This window comes from Emydura macquarii, unplaced genomic scaffold (assembly GCF_026122565.2).
Source record: "Emydura macquarii macquarii isolate MOO-44397 ecotype Brisbane River unplaced genomic scaffold, CSIRO-AGI_Emac_v2 contig_1254, whole genome shotgun sequence".
In the NCBI taxonomy this organism is placed as follows: Eukaryota; Metazoa; Chordata; order Testudines; family Chelidae; genus Emydura; species Emydura macquarii.
This window is the reverse complement of record NW_027131391.1, coordinates 6,194,979-6,217,157: the sequence shown is the minus strand read 5'-3', so window position 1 is coordinate 6,217,157 and position 22,179 is coordinate 6,194,979. Positions and strand designations below refer to the sequence as shown.

The following is a 22,179-nucleotide window of genomic DNA, read 5'->3' as shown; positions in this document are numbered from 1 at the left end:
CTGACCGGCTATGAGACCTCAGCCATGACACTTAACATCTGGTGTGGGGCTTAATGTTTCTCAAACGCTTCGGGAAGTTTGGATGAGAGGGGCTAGATAAGGAGAACCAGGCAAGAGCAGGGGCTGTTCCCACACTCAAAGGAACCTGCTCTTTTCTTCTGTAAGACCCACCACCCGCTGCAGCCAAAGCGCACGTGCACCTTGCAAAAGCCCAGACAAGCAGCAGGCTGCAACCTCTGAGTCTCCGCTGAGCTGCTTATTTTGTCATTACCCAGCGTCCTCCCCTGCCCCCATCCCCAGTTGTTTTTTTGGATCACCTGCTGCACCCAGTCTGACATGAAGACTGTAACTCTGAGGCAGGGACTGTCTTCTTTGTACAGCTCCTAGCACAAAGGGACCTTGATCCTTGACTGGGGCTCGTAGGTGCAACCATAACAGAAACAATAATAAAATAATTTCAGGAGGAACTGATCCTGCCCCTGCATGGAAAACATACCCTCAGACACCGAACAGCAGCCGATCAGCCTGCTAGTTGCCCGCATCATCAGCCCCGTCCTCCTCCAGCTGCTCCAAGATTTCATCCAAAGCCACAGCACGCTTCTTCATCTTTGGGGAATCTGTACAGACCCAGACGGCGGGAGAGATGGGGAGAGAAGACACAGAAAATTAAAGGACATGCATCTGCACCTCACTGCAATCAGAGGAGATTCCCCAACCCCTGCTCTTTGGGCTCTGCCTGTGCTGAGCGGCATGCAAGGCTGGCACCAACTGTGTTCAAATGCTTCAGGACCTAGCACGGCCCAAGCTGGGATTAGAACACGGGCGTTCCTGGCTCCCAGGCCTGTGCTCAGATCACATCTCTCCACCTTTCTAGGAGCCAAGCCTCATTACCTTCAGAGGAGCAAGAGAAGGCTGAGTGAGCCTGCATCCCTGCCTCGCCTCCCGTGGGGTCTGGGGCAGGTTGTGGGAAGGGAGAGAATGGGCTGTGGAAACTTCCACACTACTCTTGCTCTTCTGGGTTGGTCTTTGTAGAAGTGGGGATGACTGGGCAGGGCTGGAGAGGGCTCCTGGGCAGTCAGTCCCCTTCATTTGCTGCTTTGCAGTGTGTGTGTTATGGGGGGATGGGACAGGATCGTCGATCATCCCCCTTTCTGCCCTCTGACAAGGGAGGACACTTGAGCCCTATGGGGCACAGCCAGATGTCATGTGCACGCATGGAGCCTATCAGAGGGGCTCATCACAGGAAGCAGAGGGGTGAAGAGCGGGGAGGGGCAGCGTTCCTGGTCGCAGGGAGATGAGAGCAAATGGATGGTGATATTGACAGTGGGGAGGGGGGAGCAAAGCAACCCGCAAATTCTCCACCAGGATAATGTCCCCTGGATGGGGTACAGAGGAGGGAAGCTGGCTGCCCCGATCACCCCTGCATCAACCCTGGGCTGCATAAACCTTTGCCTGTGCGTCTCCTCGTTAGCTCCCTCTCCCCAGCTCTAGCTCTCCTGAGCATCTCGTCTTAAAGCCCTCAACTATCATTTGCTTCTTCGTAATAATCAGGCTCTGGCAGCACACAATGGCCTCTGGAAATTGAATTTGCAGGGAGGTAATGGGAGCTGTGGCAGCGGCGTCAGTCGGAAACAGAAGGGCAGGTGCGGCAAAGCATGAACTAAGTGCCTGTCACTCTCTTGGCTGGTGTTAACGACGATGGGGCTGTGCCATGGAGACGCAGCCTGATTTAGCCCCGCTGCCCAATAAGGGGTGCTCTCTGGGGCCGGCGGTGCCAAGGGGTGGTGAGTGACAGCTACCACTCGCTGCCTCCAAAGTTGGTGGGAGATTTAACCCCTTTCCTGCCACAGCCCCTGCAGTTACAGGGCTTTGTCTGGCAGCAACCCCGCCACACTGCTTTAAAGAAATATGCAGGCGCATTCCTTGCAGAGCCCACTCCTTTGATGCACCCTGAGCTATTGAATCCATTTATACAGGAGCATATCTCAGGGCATTTAAGCCCCCATTCAGTATTCAAGTCAGGACTACGGGCGTGACCAATGTTGCCAAGGAAGCTGATCTCACCTCCCCCTCTGACAAATAGAGGTGGATGATCCACCCAGGACAAGGTTACGTGCTACATTTAGGGTATGATCCCATGTGCATTGGCTACCACTGTCCAGCTACTGCTGGATTGATCACAAATGTCATATGTGGCTCCAGTTGTGCTGGTTAGTTGGGATTTGTCACGTAAATCACATGGAGTTTTCTTATCCCCACCTTGGATCATGGCACCAGCACTTCTGGTGTGAGCCTTCTTGACAATGGCTTTCTGAGAAGGTGTGACTGCCAAAAGTGAATCCAGAGGACAGCAAGTGTGACCGGAGTGAATTCAGTTCAAGCTCCAGGTGAGCATCCATGAAAAAATTATCGCCCAGCTCAGACACAATAGTGCAAGGAAAACCTTTAGCCCTGCTCGCTGAAGATGGTGTCTCTAGGAAAGACGGACAAGCTCCCCCCGTTCCCCCACGTCCCACGAGAAGCACACCTCCACACAGAGAACAGCTGTTTAAATCCTGCTCTCAGACATCAAAAGCCTCACTGGGTTTCGCAAACAAACAAACATACCCGAGGACTGAAGAAAGGTGTAAAATAAATAAATGGAACAAGCTGTGCATTTTCTTTTAGTATTCCAGCTGCTGCCAAAGATAAAGAACAAGGAAATGTCACAAAGCGTCAATACAGAAGAAATTAACCTGACAAAAGCTGATGCTCCCTTTTCCCCCCTTAAACAATTCTGCATTTTTGGAGTTCCCATCTAATGATTTTATTTTTCAATTAATTCCTTGACAGAACGCCAGAATTGGTCTCCCTCTACTTCTGTATTTCAGGAATGCTGTAGGAGACAGGCGAAGGGGGGAAGGGGAATTCTCTGGCCATGGCTTCCACTCAACGTCAGACCCTTGGAGACTGTAGGAAGGCTAGATGGTCTATCAAGAGAGCCACCCCCCCATTGTTAAAGTGAGATGTAAAGCTGCCGCTGTGCCTTGCTTAAACATGAAAAGGAAATGCAGGACAAACTGATACATTTGAAAGTCTGGAAATTCACAGCTACCCGTAACCTTAACTCTACTCTAGCATCTTTACCCAATTGTCATCTACAGATCTCCGAATGCCACCCAATCTCCCAGTCATCTTTGACTCACCTCAGATCACCATCCTACTAACTTTCAGGGATGTCTTTACTGCAGAATTAGCCCAGTCTCCTACCTGGGTGTTTCCCCAATCCCTCTCCGGTCACACACAAAACCCTCTTCCCTGAGTGTGGTGTGCTTCCCACTCAGGCTACCTGGGGAAGTAGGGCTTTCACTGGGGCTGGTAATCAACCCATTTTTCAGCGAGGACACAGGCAAAACCTCTCAAGTGCTGAAAGTCCCCCAATGCCTGCCTTCAATTCACCTCATGTGCCCAAAGAACACAAATTCTCCTATAATTCACTGAGGGAAAAAAAATCGTAACAGTGGCTCAGCTCACTGAAGCACAAACCACCATGGGATGTGCCCCCAGAAGTCCTAGAGAAACACACAAGGGAGTGCAGCATGAGTGAGGACACTAATTTGAGATCACGCTTGGCTCTGTTATTGAGAAACAGGGATAACGTTCCCTCCATACACATGCTCTAAGACCAGCTGGTGCTCTACACTGCACACTGAACAGAGAGGGAACAATTACAGCCGGACACTCCGACCCCTATCATCAGCATTAACTCATAGGTCGTAGTGTGCACACAGGGCTGGGTTCAGATGTCAGGGGTGATTCAGGAGTAGCTTTGCTAGTGATAGTGGAGTTACCCAGCGTAGAGGAGATCAGGAGCAAGCTGCATATGTCTAGGGGAGCCGAGAACTGGAGAGAGACATGGCCAGCGAGAAGGCTGGTGATGGAATCTTAACTATAAACATTAACTCCAAATTTCCAAAATTTAAGCTCTAAACATCCTGTTGTTGGTTTTTGGTCTCGAAACGGGTTTTACTTTATATTATGGTTATATTTATAGTTGCAAATGGTTAGCAATTCATAGACAGATGTTTTAATAAACAATTAAATGTCAAAAGTTAAAGCATGTCACATAAGTTGCTTATAACCATGGTTCGTCAATTACACTTTCTACTGATATGCTATATGCTATAACACTTACCACCCTTACCTGCCTATCACATTGACTTCTCACCTATTGACCCTTTATAACAAAACACAAGCTGCCACTGACGACTCTCCCACCCCACCTTGCCCTGATGCAATGTAGAAGAGAGCTGGGTTCAAGTCCTGGCTCTGCCACAGACTTCCTGAGTGACGCTGGGTGAGTCTCAACCTCACGGTGCCCAAAATTGTCAGTCTTGCCTATTCAGTACGCAAGCTCTTCAGGGCAGGGACTGCTTCGTCCTATGTGTTTGTACAGCACCTAGCACAATGGGACCCTAATCTCAGAGGAGGCGTCTAGTTGCATACATTAGTGTCAGTCCCTAATTCTCCGCAAAAGGCGCTCCCAGAGATGACACAGGCTGCTGGAATGCACATAACCATTTGCACACCTTCTAAAAAAGGGAAGCAAATTGGTTTGACTTTGCAGCATGCGCCGCGGTGCTACTTCTCCAAACTGGTGCAGATCTGCCTGCTAACTATGCCATTCGTTTCCTTTAGACAATAGCAAAAGCAAACGGAGCGGGGGCTAGCGGGGAATTAACACGGGATTATCACATGGCAGGGTTGTGGCTGCCACGCTAATCCAGCAGGGTTTTACTCTCCGCCCATGGCATGCGTTTGCATTAGTTACAGATGCTCTTAAAAACAAAACAAAAACATGCACAAAGCAGAGGGGAAGCGAGATACACACTAGTGAATGGGACACGTCTGAAGTGAAACCAAACACAGGGGCTCTGCAGATCTCTTTGGAGACTATTACAGGAGGGTTCCCTACGACACGCCTAGCAAAAGTAGCCACCAAACAGGCTCCAAGGGGCAGGGGAGGGGGGAATCCATCAAAGGACTCCCGGATAGCAACCCTGGGTTTGATATGCATAGGAAGTATGACTGGGTCAGATCCTTAGCTGGTGTCAATAACAGGACAGATTCTCAGTTAGTATCAATTGTCCACACTGAAGCTACATTGATTTACACCAGCCCCACAGTCTTCTGCAGAGGATCTGGTCGGTAATGTCTGCTCACTCCAGAGCTACCCGCAGAACAAGAGGAACTGGTTATAAAATATTTCTGCTTCATTGCCTTGTTTTTTCTATGCTTCTTTAGCACTGAAACATGAAACAAGTCCCCTGCCATGCCCTCCCCCCCATGCTTTCCATTTGGACGTACTCATCACCCCTATACACACCCACGCTCACTGCCCCCCAATGAATAGTCACTCTTTCCCCCTCCTATGCCGAGTGCGAAATTCCCCCTCTGTCAGTTTAATTCTTTGATCGATGGGGAAGAGCAGGAAAAACGGCCCTGCGCAGCTGGCCTCGCAAGTTACCCCTGGCAGGAGATCGCCGGCCCCGCTGGTGACGGCTGAGTGAAATGTTTGTGGAGCACAGAGAACACAAGTCAATAGTAATTTAGCTGGATTGGGAGCAAGTACCTTCCCTGCACGGATTGCAGCTCCCGGGAGAGAGGGAGTGTGTGTGCAGGATATTACTAGCTCGCTCGGAAATATTTCCAAAACAACACTTGCAGAGCGGGAGGCGGAGGGAGGCTTGCAGGCCGACACCAGCAGTTCTTGCTGTCTGGAATTGCAAGGCGGGTTGTGTCTGTTCAGAGATGTGCCCCCCTTCTCTGAGGCATCACTCCCTCTGGGAACGGACTTGGCAGAACAGACTCCAGTTTGGAAAGTACCCGCAATCCCCATTTCCCAAAGGCCACGGGAGCATTGGCGTGGTGGCAGCAGAGCACCCCGAAATGAGCACGGCTCAGTTCCCCGGTCAGTCGTGCACCGGTTTGCGTGCAAAGCAGCCTCAAATGCAGAAGGAATTCCCCCAATGGAAAAGTATTATAGGAAAATTCTTCCCATCACCCGACTCCTTCCCCGCAGTAACCCAAAGCCCTGTGGGTGGGGCAGTTGCCATACAGGCTCATAAGAAATGCTAAAAGAGATCAGACCGGTGGGCCACCTAGTCCAGCACGTCTGACAGCAGACAGTGCCAGATGCCTTAGAGGAAAATGCAAGAAACCCCATAACAACCTACCCACAAGGGGGAAGTTACCTCCAGACACCCCTCAATTAGGGCTTGTCTATACAGGGACTCTCAGGAGAGTTTATCTGAACGAATTTTTCTAGTGGCTTAATTAAGACGCATTAAATCCCAGTTTGGATGCTCTTAGTCAGAATTAAAATGGCCTTAATTCAGTCTAGTTTAATTCATTTCAGAAGTGAATTAAGTGTCCAGGTAGGGGTTTAATGTGGTTTAACTAATCTAGTTTAAATACATGTTTAGATAATTCAGATTCACTCTCTTGAGTATCTCTCTATAGATAAACCCTTAGTGTTTGTTTTCTAGCCCTGCAACCTGACCCAAACCCAATGGGACACAGGTACCTCTCAGGTCCTGGTTCTGACTGGGCCAGCTCAACTCGTCCATGGGGTCAGCGTGGTGGCAGCTGCGTGTCCTGCTCTGCAGGCCGCCGCCACCTCGCTGCACTGTGCGTGCTGTGCGTCAAGCCTGCGGAGGAGTTGCAGCACCTCTCGCTGCCTGGCACACACAGCACAGCAGGGCATGGCAGGAGCCGGTCACACAGCCGCCGGTGCCAACCCCATGGGCAGGGGGCATCAATGTCACTGACTCTGGTACCAGGGGAAGGGTTGGGTCAGGTGAGCTTGAGTTTGGTTCCAGCTTAAACATCAAACCCGAGTAGACCTCTAGCTTGTTTAATGCCCTTAAGCAGAAGAGTTTCTATCCTTTACAATTGTTTTTTCTTCCTAACGTTACAGTGGATGTCCTCTTTGACCACAAAAGAATTTGTTGGAATTCTGCTAAGCCCCTGGCCGCAATGCTATCTCACAGCAGAGAGTTCCACAGACTAATGGTGTGGTATACAAACAAATATGTAAAACCTTGGTTTGTGTATTAAAAGAAAACACATACAGAGCACTAAAACAAGGCTATTCTAATAGAGAGAGCAAACACAATACCGAGGAACATCAACTGGGAGTAGGCAGGTGTCACTGCCATATAGATGGATTTAGTGAGACCATTCTGGAACACCGTCTCCTGTTGTGGTGTCTGCGTTTCAAAAAGGAAGTTGGAAAAAACCATGGAAAGATTTCAGAACAGGCTACAAGATGATTCGAAAAACAAGTGAGAGTCTGAAGATGCTCTATCTGCTTAGTTTGTTGAAGAGAAGGCAGGGGTGACTTGATGACAATCACAAATACCTATATGGGGAAGAGATTTCTGATAGCAGATGGCTCTTTAACCTAGAAAAAACCAAAACCAAGTTCCAATGGTTGGGAGATGAACCTAGACAAATGTGGATTCGAAATGAAGTGCAAGCTTTTGACAGTGAGGGGAATAGGCCATTGGAACAACTTCTCTAGCAATGGTGGATTCTCCATCACTTGCAATTAGGACTGGATATCTTTCTAAAAGAAATGCTAGAGCTGCAACAGAAATTATAGGCTGGAGGCAGGAATCAGTTGGTGAGGTTCTCTGGCCTGTGTCACCTGGTAGGTCAGACTAGATGATGATCATAGTCCCGTCTGACCTTAAAATCTATCAGTCTATATTTACTGTGATGTACAGAAATGCTAAAAAGGGCACTCACCCATATGGTCTAAGACTGTGGTCCTCAACCTTTCCAGACTATTGTACCCCTGAAGCCCAAGCCCCGCTGCCTGGAGCTGAAGCATGTAACTTAGTTTCATAGGGCCCCTGGCAATTGTACTACTTGCAACCCCCCCCACAACAATCCCAACATAACCCCCAGGCTGAGAAACACTGATCTAGATGAGATGGAAGACCTCTGCGTACCCCTGTTTGAGAACCACTGGTCTAAGGACGTCACTATGAAGAGGATGGAGTTTACTGTTGGTGCAAGTCAAGCTTCCCGTGAACGCGAGGGTGGCAGTAGTCTCGGAGTGCATGCCAGAGTGTCATGCAATCAGAAGTGGGCAGTGCTAAAAAACGGACACACTGTTACAAACCCAGCTCCCTGCTCTCTGGCACCGTGAAGCCTGTCCTACACGCGGACATATGATGTACTAACTTTGACAACACCTGTATAACCTTGTCCTGATCACAAAGGAAGAAATTGGAAAAGGGCTTTTTTTTTTTTAAACCCACGTGTTTCAAAATACTTTTAAAGTTTTACCATCAACATGGAACGGCGTTACTACAAAAGTGGTATATTCTGAAACTCACGAGGGCCATGGAATGTCTATCACCTTTGTCCTGTCCAGAGACACTTGCCTTATTCTAGGATGTGCAGAAATTTCCTTGAAGCGTTAATTATTTGTTCCTATTTCTGTGCAAGTCTTGTTAATAAGCAGGAAGAGAGCCAGGTGTACCGTAGTCCAGGAATATGTTACGCAGCTCTGCCTGCATAGCACTGCCAATGAGCTCGATACAGACGTGCACCACCTCATTATACCAGCCTGACACAACCAGAGTCCACAGACTTATTCAATGAATACAAATCACTTGCACTGCTGGTGAACTTTTGATCCAAAAGGATCCCAAAGTGCTTTACAAACTATACAGGCATCACTTCACACACCACAGAAATGCAGAATCTCTGGTGTGGCAGGAGGCAGCTGTTGAACAATGCACAATAATACTGCACAAGAGTTTAGGGCAGGAAGCAAAGAATATGATGCCAAACCAAGAAAGGGATTGCTGCACCGTCAACATGCCAAGGGCATCTACCTCCAATTCTCCTTCTCAGATGCGGACAGTGCAGCAGAAGTGGGGCTCTGCATGAAAAGGAGTTAAGTCCAGGCAAAACAGAAGTGGGATCTTTCTGGTGGAAAGAGCACTTGGAAGAAATGATAACAATAGTGACCTCCCCCTTAACGTAGGGTGCCTGCTCTATGTCTCAGGGTCCTGCAGGACTCATCTCTGCTCCTGGCCACTCAGAGCCTGGGTGGGCAGAAATGCCTTTTCCTTCCCCTCCTCTCTTTCCTCTCAGATGCATCCTGGTCATGGTGGTACACACCTTTGTACCCTCCAGGCTAGGTTACTGCCATAGGATGACACAAAGCCACCTAGAAACCACAGCCGGTTAGGCATATAGCACCATGTTCACCACTTTCAAACTGATAAGAGCCAGGAAGCAGAAGGCCCATGGCAGCAGAACTCACTCGCAGCAAAGATCACTCCCTTAGTCATGGCCCCACGTGAGCTCTCTCCTGCCACCATCCTGCTGGCTTTCCCCAACCAGGTAAATAAGGAACCATCGTGACTGTTCACACTGGACATCACACTTGGATTCCTCCTTTTCAGTGAGCAGCTTTGTTACGGAGGCCTGTTCCTCTCTGTCGAGGGACGTAATCAATGCAGGTAGGGGCGCCTAGGTGCTAGGGGGAAGGACACCTCAGAAACGCACGCAGTAAAAAAATGTTGGGAAGACCTCAACGACTGCTACTGGAGACTGGCTAGGGCAACACAGCTGTCACCCCTCTCCACGGGCTCTCCAATGACCACACATGGTCAGGACCTTGCTTTGATGGGTCACCCAGAACATGAAGCCGCTAGCACAGTGCCCCCAGTGCCATCAGGCACCATGTCAGTGTCTACACAGAGCATCAATGACCATCTCACCAGCACCATGCCCTGTGCAACTTTGGCTCTCTCGGAGGTCTCTCAATCCACGCAACGACCAGCTCTGACCCTATTTCGCTTGCTCAGGTAGGACAAGATCACAGCCCGAGTGTGTAGGGACAGGTGGCGGCGATGGCATGGTGGCATGGCTGCTAGCGAGGTAAGTGGTATTTGAATACAGTTCTCGAGGCAGGTGTATTAACCCACGGCACTGCCCTACCTGCTATTAACAAAAGAACAAGGAGGGGGGGATTTAAAAAAAAAATCAACCCGAGCGTGTAGCCAAACAAAGCCATTTCCCTCCTGCCGGAGAGAGCAGCAAACAAAGATTTCTGCATCAGATTCTTTCGGCACCATTATGAGCTCTCCGCTGAATTCACAGACACTGCGGCCTGCAAAAGGACTGAAAGCTTCTCTCAGCCATGAGCCTGCTGTTTGAACCGTGCTCCGGGTGAATGAGACACAGCCAGCAGCTTACTTACTTTCCTCCACTCTGCTTTCACGCTCGCTTCTCTTCCTCTCCCAAGCTGCCGCCCACGCACATGTCCACCAGAGCATCCCCCCTCTCTGCTTGCTATGTGGGTTCGCTTTCGAAATCCAATTCAGAGGAGGGGGAGGAGGGCTGGAGTTAAAGAACAGAAGAAGCTGTACCCAGACAAGCAGAGCTCTCCTTCCCTCCTGAGGCTTTCTGCTCTCTAGCTACTTTGCCTCTCAAGCTGCTGATCTTTGGAGTGGTTTATGCTCCTCTCTGAAACAGCTACTGCATTGCAAGATGCATGTTCTCTGTCTCTTGGGAAACACGGGCAAAAGAAACCAAGTCTGTGATCTACATGGCCAACGGCACAATCCCCCTGATGATATAAGCTGCCCTCAGATTCAAGGTAAAGCAGACGTACTGGGTTGCTCATAAAAAACCTGGCTGTCCCATGCATTATTTGGAAGAACCAGGGGTGCCAAATGCAGGGGAGACCATGTGCTTCAATGGAAATGGCTCTCCTGGAAGCAGAAAAGAGGAGGAAAATCGAGCGCGCTCTCTGCGAAGGAGGCAGCGCAGTCCTCAGCAGAGCAGAGTGGGTTCAGGTGGTGTTTGTACGTTCACAGTGTGTGTGTCCCCAGAAGGAATGCTCATGGCCAGCAACACATGAAAAATGTTCTGTTCTATGACTCACTCTTCCTCTGCTAATCTAAAACTTGCCCTTGTTCGATGGGTGCTTGTGGTCAGAACAGCTCCCTTCCCTTATCACAGCCTGGGAGCAGCAGGAAGTACGGCTGGAGAGATGAGCCGTGGGTGGTTATAACAGTCTGTGCCACGGTAACAACTAGCTACATGGTGAGACGGGATGGGGAAATCAGGGGAATAAATGGTGAAGGAGGTCTGGATTACAGCCTCATTTTAGCTGGTTTAAATCACCAAGGAAATGAGGCTGCGGGGGTTGTCTCAGCACAGTCCGCACAGAGATGTATAGACTCTTTATTACAGCCATCACCCAGAGGATGGTATTAGAGTCCTAGCACCGGGCTAGACAGGGAGGGTTGGAGAGGTTTCAGAGCAGAACTGCAGTGCATTGCCACAAAGCTGGGCATTGCACAGTGCATACCCACAACACGCCTGGTTTCACTAGTGAAAACAACAGCCGCAGCCTCAGGTAACTGTACTGACCAAAACGGTGGGGAAGGCGTGTCAGAGAGGTTGCTGATGGAAGGCAGAGATTGCAGCTTCAGTTTACCTCTGTTTATTTCTAGTCCTTCCCTTCTCTGCGTTATTACAGCAATGGAACAGGATACCAACACTGTCTCCTGCATGTTCCAACACAGTGGCCCCAAAACCATGCAGAGCCACTTCCAGGGTAGAACACAGTGACTGTTCAGCTCCCAGTAACGCGGTCGGGAATCCCTTGGGGGTTGGCTGTGCAGGAACGTGTGCTGGGATAGAAAAGTCAGGCCACTCGGAGATGAGCTGAGTCCCAGATATAGTCACTGGGATCTCATGCAACCAGTAAACCCAGGGTTCAGAAGGTACTTTGTTACTAAATACGTACACATCAGCAGCGCCGAGAGGGCTGAATTTGGATCAGGGCACTGTACAAACACAAGATCCCTGCCGGGAGAGGCTTACAATCTAAATAAAGAAGAAATGGGAGTATCACTGGAGGACTGAAGCCACCAATCTTTCCGTTAACAGTTGAATGCACCAGCTCACTGACCCAGAGACTCTTGGGCATCAATGTTCCTTTTAAGGAGATGCCCCACAGTAGACGCCGGTTCAAGCTCTGAGTCCTCTGCAGTAAGTCAGGCCTGTTCCGTATTCCCCTGAAAACAGTGCCAAGCACAAAGTAACTGAGTGCCAACTAGCACTTAGCAGCAATTAGTCAGGGGCAGTTTTCAGCGTGTGCATAGGGAGGGAAGGGGCTGAAGTCCATTGGGTCTATTTCCCCCTCTCCTAGCGCTCTCACACCAAGGATTCAAAGCCAGACAGTGCTCTTATTTTCAGTTCCTAACAGATGTGGTTTTTATTAAACTTGCTCTTGCTCCAAAACTACAATACTGGGGAGATGGTACCAGTCTGGCATCCAACTTCTATCTACAGCAGAGAGCACAAACGCTGTGACGTTAGGATCCCAAGGACTCAAGGAAGACAAAAACAGACAGAGAACAAGCACACAGAAATCAGGGCACCTGTTGGAGCCTGGTGTGACTTGATGGCAGAGCTGGAGGAGCGGGAGGGGGACACAGCAGGGGGAGCCATCTGCATTTTTTATGAGATCGGCAGTCACCAATGAAAGCCAAGATCAACTTTTCAAATGACTCCCGAGGTGTCAGAAGGGCTCTGGAGACTGAGAAAACAGAAGGGGAGGCAATTCTAAGTATAAAAGGGATGACTGAGTCAGCTTCCTTGCAGCTTGCTTCTCCAAACCAGGGCCAGACTAGCGTCACTCTTTCTCCACCTTATATTCCCAATTCCACGTGCCAGGTCTAGCCGTCTAGGTACACAATTTCTCCCTGTTGGCACACTGACACCCCCTGGTGGTTCAATTTTCTTGGCAGGCATTAGTACGCGCCAGGACTCTCTTGTGTATCTGTGTTATGCTCACTTGCTTTCCTGCCTCTCACCAACTGCCACCCCTTCACATTCAACAGCTGGTCAGTCTGATGGGATCCAGCGTCACCCCTTTCACTCGAGACTTTCTAACCTGAGTGTCTGTCAAGAACCACTGCAGATGCCACCCTCTATTCCAGGGAGGTGAATCAGTGAGGTTTGTTTCTTCTCATCTCCATGTATGTAAATTGCTGCTTTCACACTTTCCGGGAATTGCTCATCTCAACCCTTTTTTCTAGAGGCAGCTGGGCTTGTGTATGTTGGGGGAGGGGGAGACTGCGTTGAAAGGCTGAAGGAAGAGCATTGATCTCCATCGTAGTCCTTGAACCCAGGGGAGAGTTTCTTACACAAATATTTGCCAACCAATGCAATTTGCATTTGTCAATAGAAGTCTGCAGTGGGGTTATCTATGGAAGTGTCAGCTTCTGGAATCTGATCCAAACAAGACTGTTCGGCTCTCAACTTATCTGTTCCATTTTTTACCTGGATTTCCTCTTTTGAGCCTGAGAGGAGCTTCATCCGTCTGCTTCTGAATGCCTATATTTCTTCTAAATTAGCCATTCCAGGCACTAACTCATGCTACCTTAACACACAGCACGTGGCGATGTGGCATTTCAGTGTGCCAAAGCACGTAATGGCTTGCTCTTATGTAGCACTTTTCATCAGTAGATCTTAAAGAACTTTACAAAGGTGGCCAGTAGCATCATCTCCCATTTTACAGATGAGGAACCTTAGGCTCAGCAGACCAATGGCTGGGCCAGGACTAGAACCCAGATCTCCTGAGTCCAAGTCCAATGCTCTGTCTACTTGGCCACATTGTACAGTAGCACTGTCTTATTACTCAGAGCCAAGGGTATCAAAACAGCTCCCTCACCATTATGACATCACCCCCTATTTGGGATGCCTACATATGTGGGCTTACCCACAGCATTGTCAGACTAGTGAACCGACATGGATTGCAGAAAATCGTTCCACCGATTGACTGCAGTGAGATGCAGTGAAGACTGCTGGCATATAAAGAGTTAACATACAGATGCATGCAGACAGGCATGAGCAAGGAGAAGTCAGGATGTGTCCCGATACCCTTCTTGGCTCGACCTGCATTACCGGGGCACGGCTTCCCTTCATCACTCCTCGGGGTGGTTTGCTCTCAAAGTGCAGGAGACATCCCTGACTTCCACAGCCCTATGGGCTGTGCCCGCATTCACTGTGCAACACACCTTGCAGTTACGTTCCCAGGGGCCACCATCCATTTGCCAACCCACGAGAACAGACAGCTCCTGGGGAAGGGCTGGTCTGAACCATGCGAGATAGGGACACACTGGTCTCAGATGCTTTTACCAGCCAGCTGGACGCTACTACGTTACCGTGGAAATGCTCCGCTGTTTTCCGTCTCAGGGCCTCCACTGTTTCCTCCGTGTCAGCCCACTCCAAGACCAGCCTCCTTCCATACAAGTGTGTGCTGTGGCATAGGGCGTTGAATGCTTTCTGAAGATTTAAGTGGGGGGGGGGAGAAAAGAAATGGCATGTAAGGAAACAAACTTAGTATCTATACAGTTTAGTTAATAGGCATCCTTTTCCCTCCCCCCTTCCCAATCTACAGGGACTCCTAGAACCCCAAGGCATCCAACGGTGGGGGCGGGAGGGTTGAACTGATGAGCCAGACAGGGTGCTGATGTTCCTCAACACTTTCCTTATGGAGTCTTCCCCTCTGCCTACTCTAGGGGTACTAATAAGAGACCTGCGGCACTGCCACAGCTGGGCCAGGTCAGCTGACTCAGGCTCAGGGGCTGCGGGGCTAAAAATCCCATTCTGCAGGGTCCCTGAGCTCAGGTTCCAGAACAAGCCTGAACATCTACACAGCAATTTTACAGCCCCACAGCTCGTGAGCCTGAGTCAGCTGATCCGGGCCAGCCGTGGCAGTGCTGCAGGTCTTTCATTCTAGACGTACAGATGTCTAGACTGCACAGACGTCCCTTAGAAGATTGCTGTTTCTCCTGGGAAGAGCAGTCTTCTGCTGCATGGTCTCTTACGAATGCATTTGGTGGGAGGAACACAAAACAGTGTGCAGATGAGAAATACTGGCATAGGCTGGGTGGGCAATTCCACACTGCCCCCAGGCATATGCTTAGCACAACACAGCAGCGGCACAACCTGCAGCGGGCTCGTCCGCTTAGAACGGTAGCAGCGATCTAAGCCTCTCACACCAGGAAAGGGCAGACCAGATGACCACAGCGGTCCCTTCTGACCATGGAATCTATGACAACACCACAGACCGTGTCCCTCTCCTGGTACATCTAAGTGATAGTGTGAAATACAGACATGATTTCAGAACACAGCTTTACGATTACATAGGTCCTCCGAGGCAATGCAGTTTGAGAACTAGAGCTACTCGGGGTAAGAAGCCTTCCCTTCCACTAAGATCTGGTGACGGTGGAAGTCATGGGAGCAAATCCGGATATGCCAGAACCCCACAATGGAATTTCCTCCTATTTCATTGTTGTGGTTTTGTTATTCACACAATCAAAAGCTCGGGATGTTTCCCTATTAGTTGCCATTGCTAAAGAATGTTAATAAGGCCATGACAGTGCTGGCAGTACCATTAACACAACAGACTTTCTATATCCTCAGCTGATCAATGGGAAGGCTCAGGAAACACTGGCTTAATCCTGGGAGCTGCTGAGTTGCTCTCTATCCCCACGGACTTTAACAGGAGATGAGGGTGTTCAGCAGACTGCAGGATTGGGTCCCATTATGCAAAAACACAGACACAAAGAGGCAACATTTTCATTCCAAGGGGCTGCAGAGTGCTCCAGAACAAACCCATACACTAATGTGCACCGGGATATAAAGGAAGACTAAAATATTTTTAAAATGTGTCAGATAAGGTTGAAATAAAACTTGTTTATAAGGTTTGTAAACTGAATTCTGTGGAACAACTACAGTGACTTACATAGGATGTAGAGTGAAAAATGAATCAATTCACCAGGCAGTGAAATGCAGCCACATCTGGGATACAACACAGGAGCTGTTTAACAGCATCCAGTAACACTACACAACTATTCAGGACAGGATTTGAATAGCATATTAATTAAAACTGCAAGGACAGTTTAGTCAGACAGTATTGTATATAGTTACTCAGACTGGCATTTGATCAGGACACCAGGATTAACATATTCTGACTCCTGTCTCCAACAATGACCAGTCCTATATGCTTCAGAGGAAGGTGCAAAACTCTTCATAATGGACAATAAGTGTAAAGTGCAGGCTCTGTCTCAGGTTTGGGTCGAAGTCCCCTTTCCATCCTCTCACAAATCAGTCCGAGGCAGACAGACAAGCACTCAGGATCCGGATCTTAGGACCCTGCTGGGGGGTGAGTCAGAGCCTGAGTCCTATTGTGATTTAGGTCCAAGCCCTGTCATTTTGCAGCATGGATGCAGCTCAAGCCACTGAACGAGTTCGAAGGTCTGTATAGTGCAGGATGGATGCGTGAGCATGGCGGAGACCTGGCTCCAGCAATCGTAAATCCAGATTTGCAATGCAACATGGACTTTCAAGCGCAGGCTTGGAAAAAACGAGTCTGAAGCCCGGGTCCCACAGATGTGGGTTTACAATAAAGTGTAGATATACCCTTAGGTACTAACCTGCCAAAGGGGGGAGGAGAGGGGAAGAACAATTTTTCTTACTAGCCCTACTCTGTTGATGGCTGGTTCATACTTCGAAGCAGGCAACTTTATAACCAGTATGTATTTTTATCCAGACATAAGCACGGATGTTCTTATCTATATAAATGTCTAATCCTTTTGTGCGACTCCTACAAAGCTCTTGGGGCAATGAATTCCATAGGTTAATTATCTGTTGCATAAAAAAATTTGCCATTTCAATATATTGCCAGTTTCAGTGAATGTCCCACCATTCCAACATTATAAAAAAGGGTGAACAGAAGCTCCTGATTTGTCTGCCCTCCCCCATTCATTATTTTATTGACCTCCCATCTCTCTCTTCTTCTCCTCCTCTCTAAACTATATGATCCTAAACTGGGGAAGCAAGGATGCATTAATTTTCAGTGGGGTGTATTTTCTCCTCCTGGTACTTTTGCGGCTACAGCTGTTTTTATTTGCTGCTGCTGTTGTTTTAAAGGCCTATTTTCACATGGAATGTTACCCAATTAGCACAGCAATGTGTTGGCTTAAACAAACACTCGAGGAGTTGGGGTGGGACTTAGGAGCGGGGAGTCGTGATGGCTGTTTACATTGGCACAAAGAGCAATTCCAACCCTGGCAAACAACTGCAGCTCTAATCACTAGTTATCATTTGTTAATTTATACTTTTTAATTTCTCACTTCCCACAACGCGAGAAAGAGAAAGGCTGTGCTGAGAACAGCCAGGAATGAGCATGCATTGCCAATGCAGACACATTTTGCCCTACTGGGGGTCCAGCTGCTTGCCTGGTAGGCGTCTGGACACCTCATCTATATCAAACGAAGTTGTTTGCAGCTCCCTGTATTGTTTGCACAGGGTACTGCCCACGGAGACCACAGATCCCAGCATGCTGGGATGTTCCCTCCAGTCTGCTTGGATATGTTAAGACAACATTGTATGCTGGAAACTGTAGTCTCTGGGGGGTCCATCTCCAAGATGACCTCCAAACGAAGGTGCAGAGGAAGGGAAGTGTGTTTGTGCCCTTTTTTATTTCTTTAGGAGATATGGAGGCCTATGATTTTTTCTTCTTTATTTTATAATTGCCCCTCCCTCCCCCTTTATTTTTTAAACACAACATTAGAAATTCAGGTCATGTCTACATTAGAAGAGTCTATGGACAACCAGTGAACAGGTAAGATATTGTGAAGTTACCAGAGGAAACCATATGTGACCTAGAAGAACAGTGATTTTTTTTTCTATTCAGTCCATTTAAATCTCAAGAGCAGAAAAGGCCCCTCCCAACCCCCTCCCCTTCCCCCCCAAAAAAAACAGGCAAGGAGAGACTTGACATAGCTGATATCATTAATATAAACAAAGAAAAAACTGATGTTCTTTATACAACAAAGGAAATCAACACAAACCCAACTGTTTCTCTCCCTGTCAGGAGGTTGGGTGAATTTGATCCTCAGGATCCCACTTTATCTGCATCCTACCTACGGCTGATAACCAGAGCTGTGGCCAGCTGTTCATCCAAGACTGAAACTCTTCGGAAGAGACTTCTAAGCGTCCCCTTACCAGTATCTTTTTACATCCACGCTCCTTTAAAAGCTCTAGGCGCCCTTGATTGTTGAAAAATGCATATCAAAAAGGAACTCCACACAACCAAGCAGCAGCAGTGTATGCTAGTACATCGCAAGTCAGGTAAATGAAAATCAAAAGTGTCCTTCCCTCTCTAGCACTCCATCTCCCTTTCCAATTCTCCCCTCCTTTCAAAATGCCTTAGGGCTTGCATGAAAACTATAGGCCTAATGTCCAAGGAAAAAAGACATGCTCATGCTTAAAATCTTGCTTCTGAACCTTGTGGGTCTGATTTTACATTGTTTGGTTTAGCTTAATGTAATAGCTCGCTGTGGCAGGAATTTTTTGCTAGCTAAGTACCACTTACAGAGTCCTAAAATTACAATATGGCTTTGGGAGAGTCAGCCAGCTGAGTCAGAGATGGCTGCTCCCTGTGCTGTGAATAGACTAAATCAGCCTAATAGAGTTTTCATTTGCAAATTTAAGCAAACTGCACCCCAAAATGCTTTGTGAAAGTTCAGTAATAAATTAAATTTTGCTCATTTGTAACCCACTTACAGGGTGCTCATTAAAAGGCATCTAGAGCCCAGGCAGATGTGAACCAACAGCATACAAAACATTTTTTAAAAAGCCTAAAGAGAACCAGCCAGCTATATCCAGAACACAGCCAGGAAGCATCACACACACACGCACACACATTCAAAATGTGCATTCTGATCAGCTGCTGAACTGTGGTGCTGCCGGAAGCACATAAACTAACATTAATCAGGACCTGGGAAGGGTAAGAGAGGAGGCAGGTCTTGGGGAAGCCAAAGGAACAGGAAAAACTGGAGAGAGGAAAAGGTGGCCTAGAAGATGGGGTGGGCCAAGTTGATGAAAGATGTTCTGAAAGAAGGAGGGGCAATTCTGTGGTGGATTCCAAAATGGCCTGTACAGATGGAAGAGCTATTCTGCTTGTAATGGTGTCTGATGGCCTGGGGATTTGGAAAGTCATAGATCAGGAGACTGGACCACTCAGTTAAACTCCCTTGGGTGCTATGGCTCACCATTTCTAAATGCTGTTTTAATTTTGGGGACACTGCTGCTTTGCCTCTTCATTCCCCATTGCCCTATTAAATACTCAAGCATAAGAGCCTCCAGGCCAGAGTCATTAGAGGTACAAAGGGTTGATAATATTAGACCGCTGACAAATTTCCCTTCCTTCCTAAAAAGAAATAGTCCCAGTTGAGGACATTCCCTACAATGCCAGCTGAGCTCAAGTTTGTTTTAAAGGATTGAACATCTTTCCTGAATGGCCAATTTCTATTTAGAGACCAGATGTATTTTTATATCAGCACGGGGAAAAGAAAGCAAAAACTCTGCTTGCAGCATTAGTTTAAACACAACCCAGCTCTCTGCAGTGAGTGCTCGAGGAAACAGACAAATAAGTTAGTGCTACTTTAACCAGAATCAAGTTGTCATTAGCAACACTGATCTGTGCGAAACAAATTCCTCCATGCAGTCACAAAATAACATGCATCTTTCAGCAGAGATATAAAACCAAGGAATTGGTCTGCAATTGTTAAAAATCCCAGGGTACTTTTTACAAGAGTCAGGATGTTAAAAATGGCTGCCCTGGCTAAATTCAAACTGGTCATTATATCATTTTCCTCACATTCTAATGTGTTTAGGGCTGCTGTGTTCTGCAGTAGTGACACACACCAAAGGTGGTTGCATTTCATTGCTGGATTATTAATCTTAGTACAGGAGCATTTTGAGGCCATCTGGCCCCATTGAACCAGGATCTGTACTAACAATGTAAGGGAGAGTCCCTGCCTTGAAGACTTTACAATTGAAAAGTCAGATGGGGGGAGATTCAGATACCCTTAACTCAATTAGAATAGCACCTTACCACAAGAGTTGGCTACCCCGGACCTACCTGTGGAGTAATGTGCTACTCCACATGAGCAAGAGGATCAGAATCTGGTTCTGAAAGACCCATTTTAAAACACAGAGCCTGGGATTCTGAAAGAATCAGGTGCCCAATTCTTTTAGGCTGTTATGAAAATTCCCGTTCACGCACTCAGTCATTGCAATTGCCTTGGGAAACTGGCGGACAAGGCAGTTCACAGGATCTAAAAGCTGAGTAAACCCTATGTCTGCATCACAAAACAAGCACATTTTTCAAGATGTTTATAAACTGCTTCCAAAGTTACTTCTTAAAATAGGTGCTTCTTTCACGGTCCACAACTATTCAGCTCAGTGGTCTCTTAGCCTCCTCCCCTCCCTTTCATTCACACAGCACTGAACTGGGAGCCAGTTACGCCTGTATTTACAATATTCAGAATCCTATTCATCAATATGTGGTTCATTCTTTTCTAGATGGCCAACAGAGCATACTTGATGCGCACTTTAATTAAATCCCTCAAACAAAAAGGAACAAATCAAGCTACTTTCCTTAAAGGCAGAAAAGCGCAAAGCAGTCTCCGGATGGGTAGCACACTTACTGTACTCTCGGATCCTGGGTGAGACAAGGCAGGGACAATGGACAACGCCCCAGCGCAACAGAATCCGTGTCCTTGAGAGTTACTCACATGTTGGGGTCTAGGGACAAGTGAAGTCCACACACAGGACTATAGATCGGAGGGACATTGCCCAAGTGAAGCCTGTAGCAGGGAAGCCTTCTCCTTTAGGGGCAGGGGGCCTGCGGACAGTCAGCCCTCTTTCGAGGCAGAGCCGCTTTAAGAGCAGGTGTGTGGGCCTGTTAGAGGGGATGATCAGACTGAGCTGGGAAGGGAGATTGCTTGATGAGCACCCAATTTCTATAAAGGCTGGGAGAACTTGGTATGAAGAAGCAGGGTGTTTCTGGTGGCAGGCCTTCGAGAAAGGGGACTCCCAGTCAGTCAGTCTAGGGGAAGAGTGGGGATGAGCTGCCAGGAGTAGGAAGCTGGATGTACATTGTACTGTTTTAAAGTTGGAGTTGGCTAAAGATCATCAGTGCAGTCAGTAAATGGTGCCATGGAGAAAGGGCTTGAAAAGACACTGCTCACGGCATTTACTCTTTCCTGGGCTGTGGAGACAAGCCGACAGCCTACGAAGCCTCTCTGCCGCATCCGTCCCCCTTCCAGGCAAAGCCAACGCCTTCAGTTTGAGACTTGCTGCTTTTCCCTGCCACAAGCCCCATCCCTTGTGCCAGGGGATACATCAACTCATTGGAGACAAGTTATTAACACACAGAACAGCCACTAGAGGGTGCTGAGATGGACATGTGTTTCCAGGCCCCCTTTGGTGGAAAGCCAGGCTGGCATCTGCCATGCAGCTGACAATTAGAAACCAGGAAATGAGCACTGGCACCTGGATTATTCTTATTTGTCTAAGAACACGACTCGCTGAGACCGGGGCTCCATAGTGCTAGCCGCTACACATACACATCGGGAGCGACATTCCCTGCCCTAAAGAACTTACACTAAAGAGACAAGACAGACAAAGGGTGGGACGAGGGAAGTAGCTTTATCCCCATTCTATGAATGGACCTTCGTTATGGTGTTCTCTAATAAACATCTCCCTGTTTGCTATATGGATGATTTTTCTGTGGTCTATCAGCCACGTTGGTCAGTTTCCCACCTACTCCAGGCTCCTTCTAGCCCTTTCAGTGCTCTGCACTCTTCTGCCAGCTTAGACACCTCTCTCTGTTTTACATCTTGCTCTGCTTTTGGAGCTTACTCAGGGCTGATGTAGAATCCACTAAGGATAAATCCTCCTTTAAAACAATGTTGAGGGCTGGCTGTTTGGAAATCGCTTTTAAATCAGCCATTTGGTCTGCACTATCTGCACTGAAGAGACATTTCTTTCCTAAGGGCATTGCTCAGCTCCTCAGAAGGTCTACCTGCAAGGTGTGTTAGAAAGTGTTTTTAAAAGAAGATTGTTGAAGCAAACACAGTCTTCACTTCTGTTTGGGTGGGCAAGGAAAAGACCTTTATTAACAAGGTAATTACCTGGGGCAACAGCTTTAGCTGAACTGTGCCCCCGATCTATGTCATGTGAGGCTTTTTATATAATCTTATTACCAAGTCATTGTTATAGAGCAAAAGGTATTAA

The 22,179-nt window shown here is 48.0% G+C and overlaps 1 protein-coding gene across 2 annotated transcripts in view; it reads right to left on the bottom strand.

Annotated features, from left to right (window-relative positions):
* The window catches only part of RBM19 (RNA binding motif protein 19), a 107,989-nt gene that overhangs the window by 18,008 nt on the left and 67,802 nt on the right, over positions 1–22,179 (bottom strand). For both annotated transcript variants that reach the window (XM_067550160.1, XM_067550161.1), the window contains exons 23-24: positions 14,250–14,370; positions 497–617 (exon numbers count right to left, since the gene is read on the bottom strand). In XM_067550160.1, coding sequence (XP_067406261.1) covers positions 529–617; positions 14,250–14,370 — 210 coding nt within the window. In that variant the 3' untranslated portion in view covers positions 497–528. The remainder of the gene's footprint in view (positions 1–496; positions 618–14,249; positions 14,371–22,179) is intronic.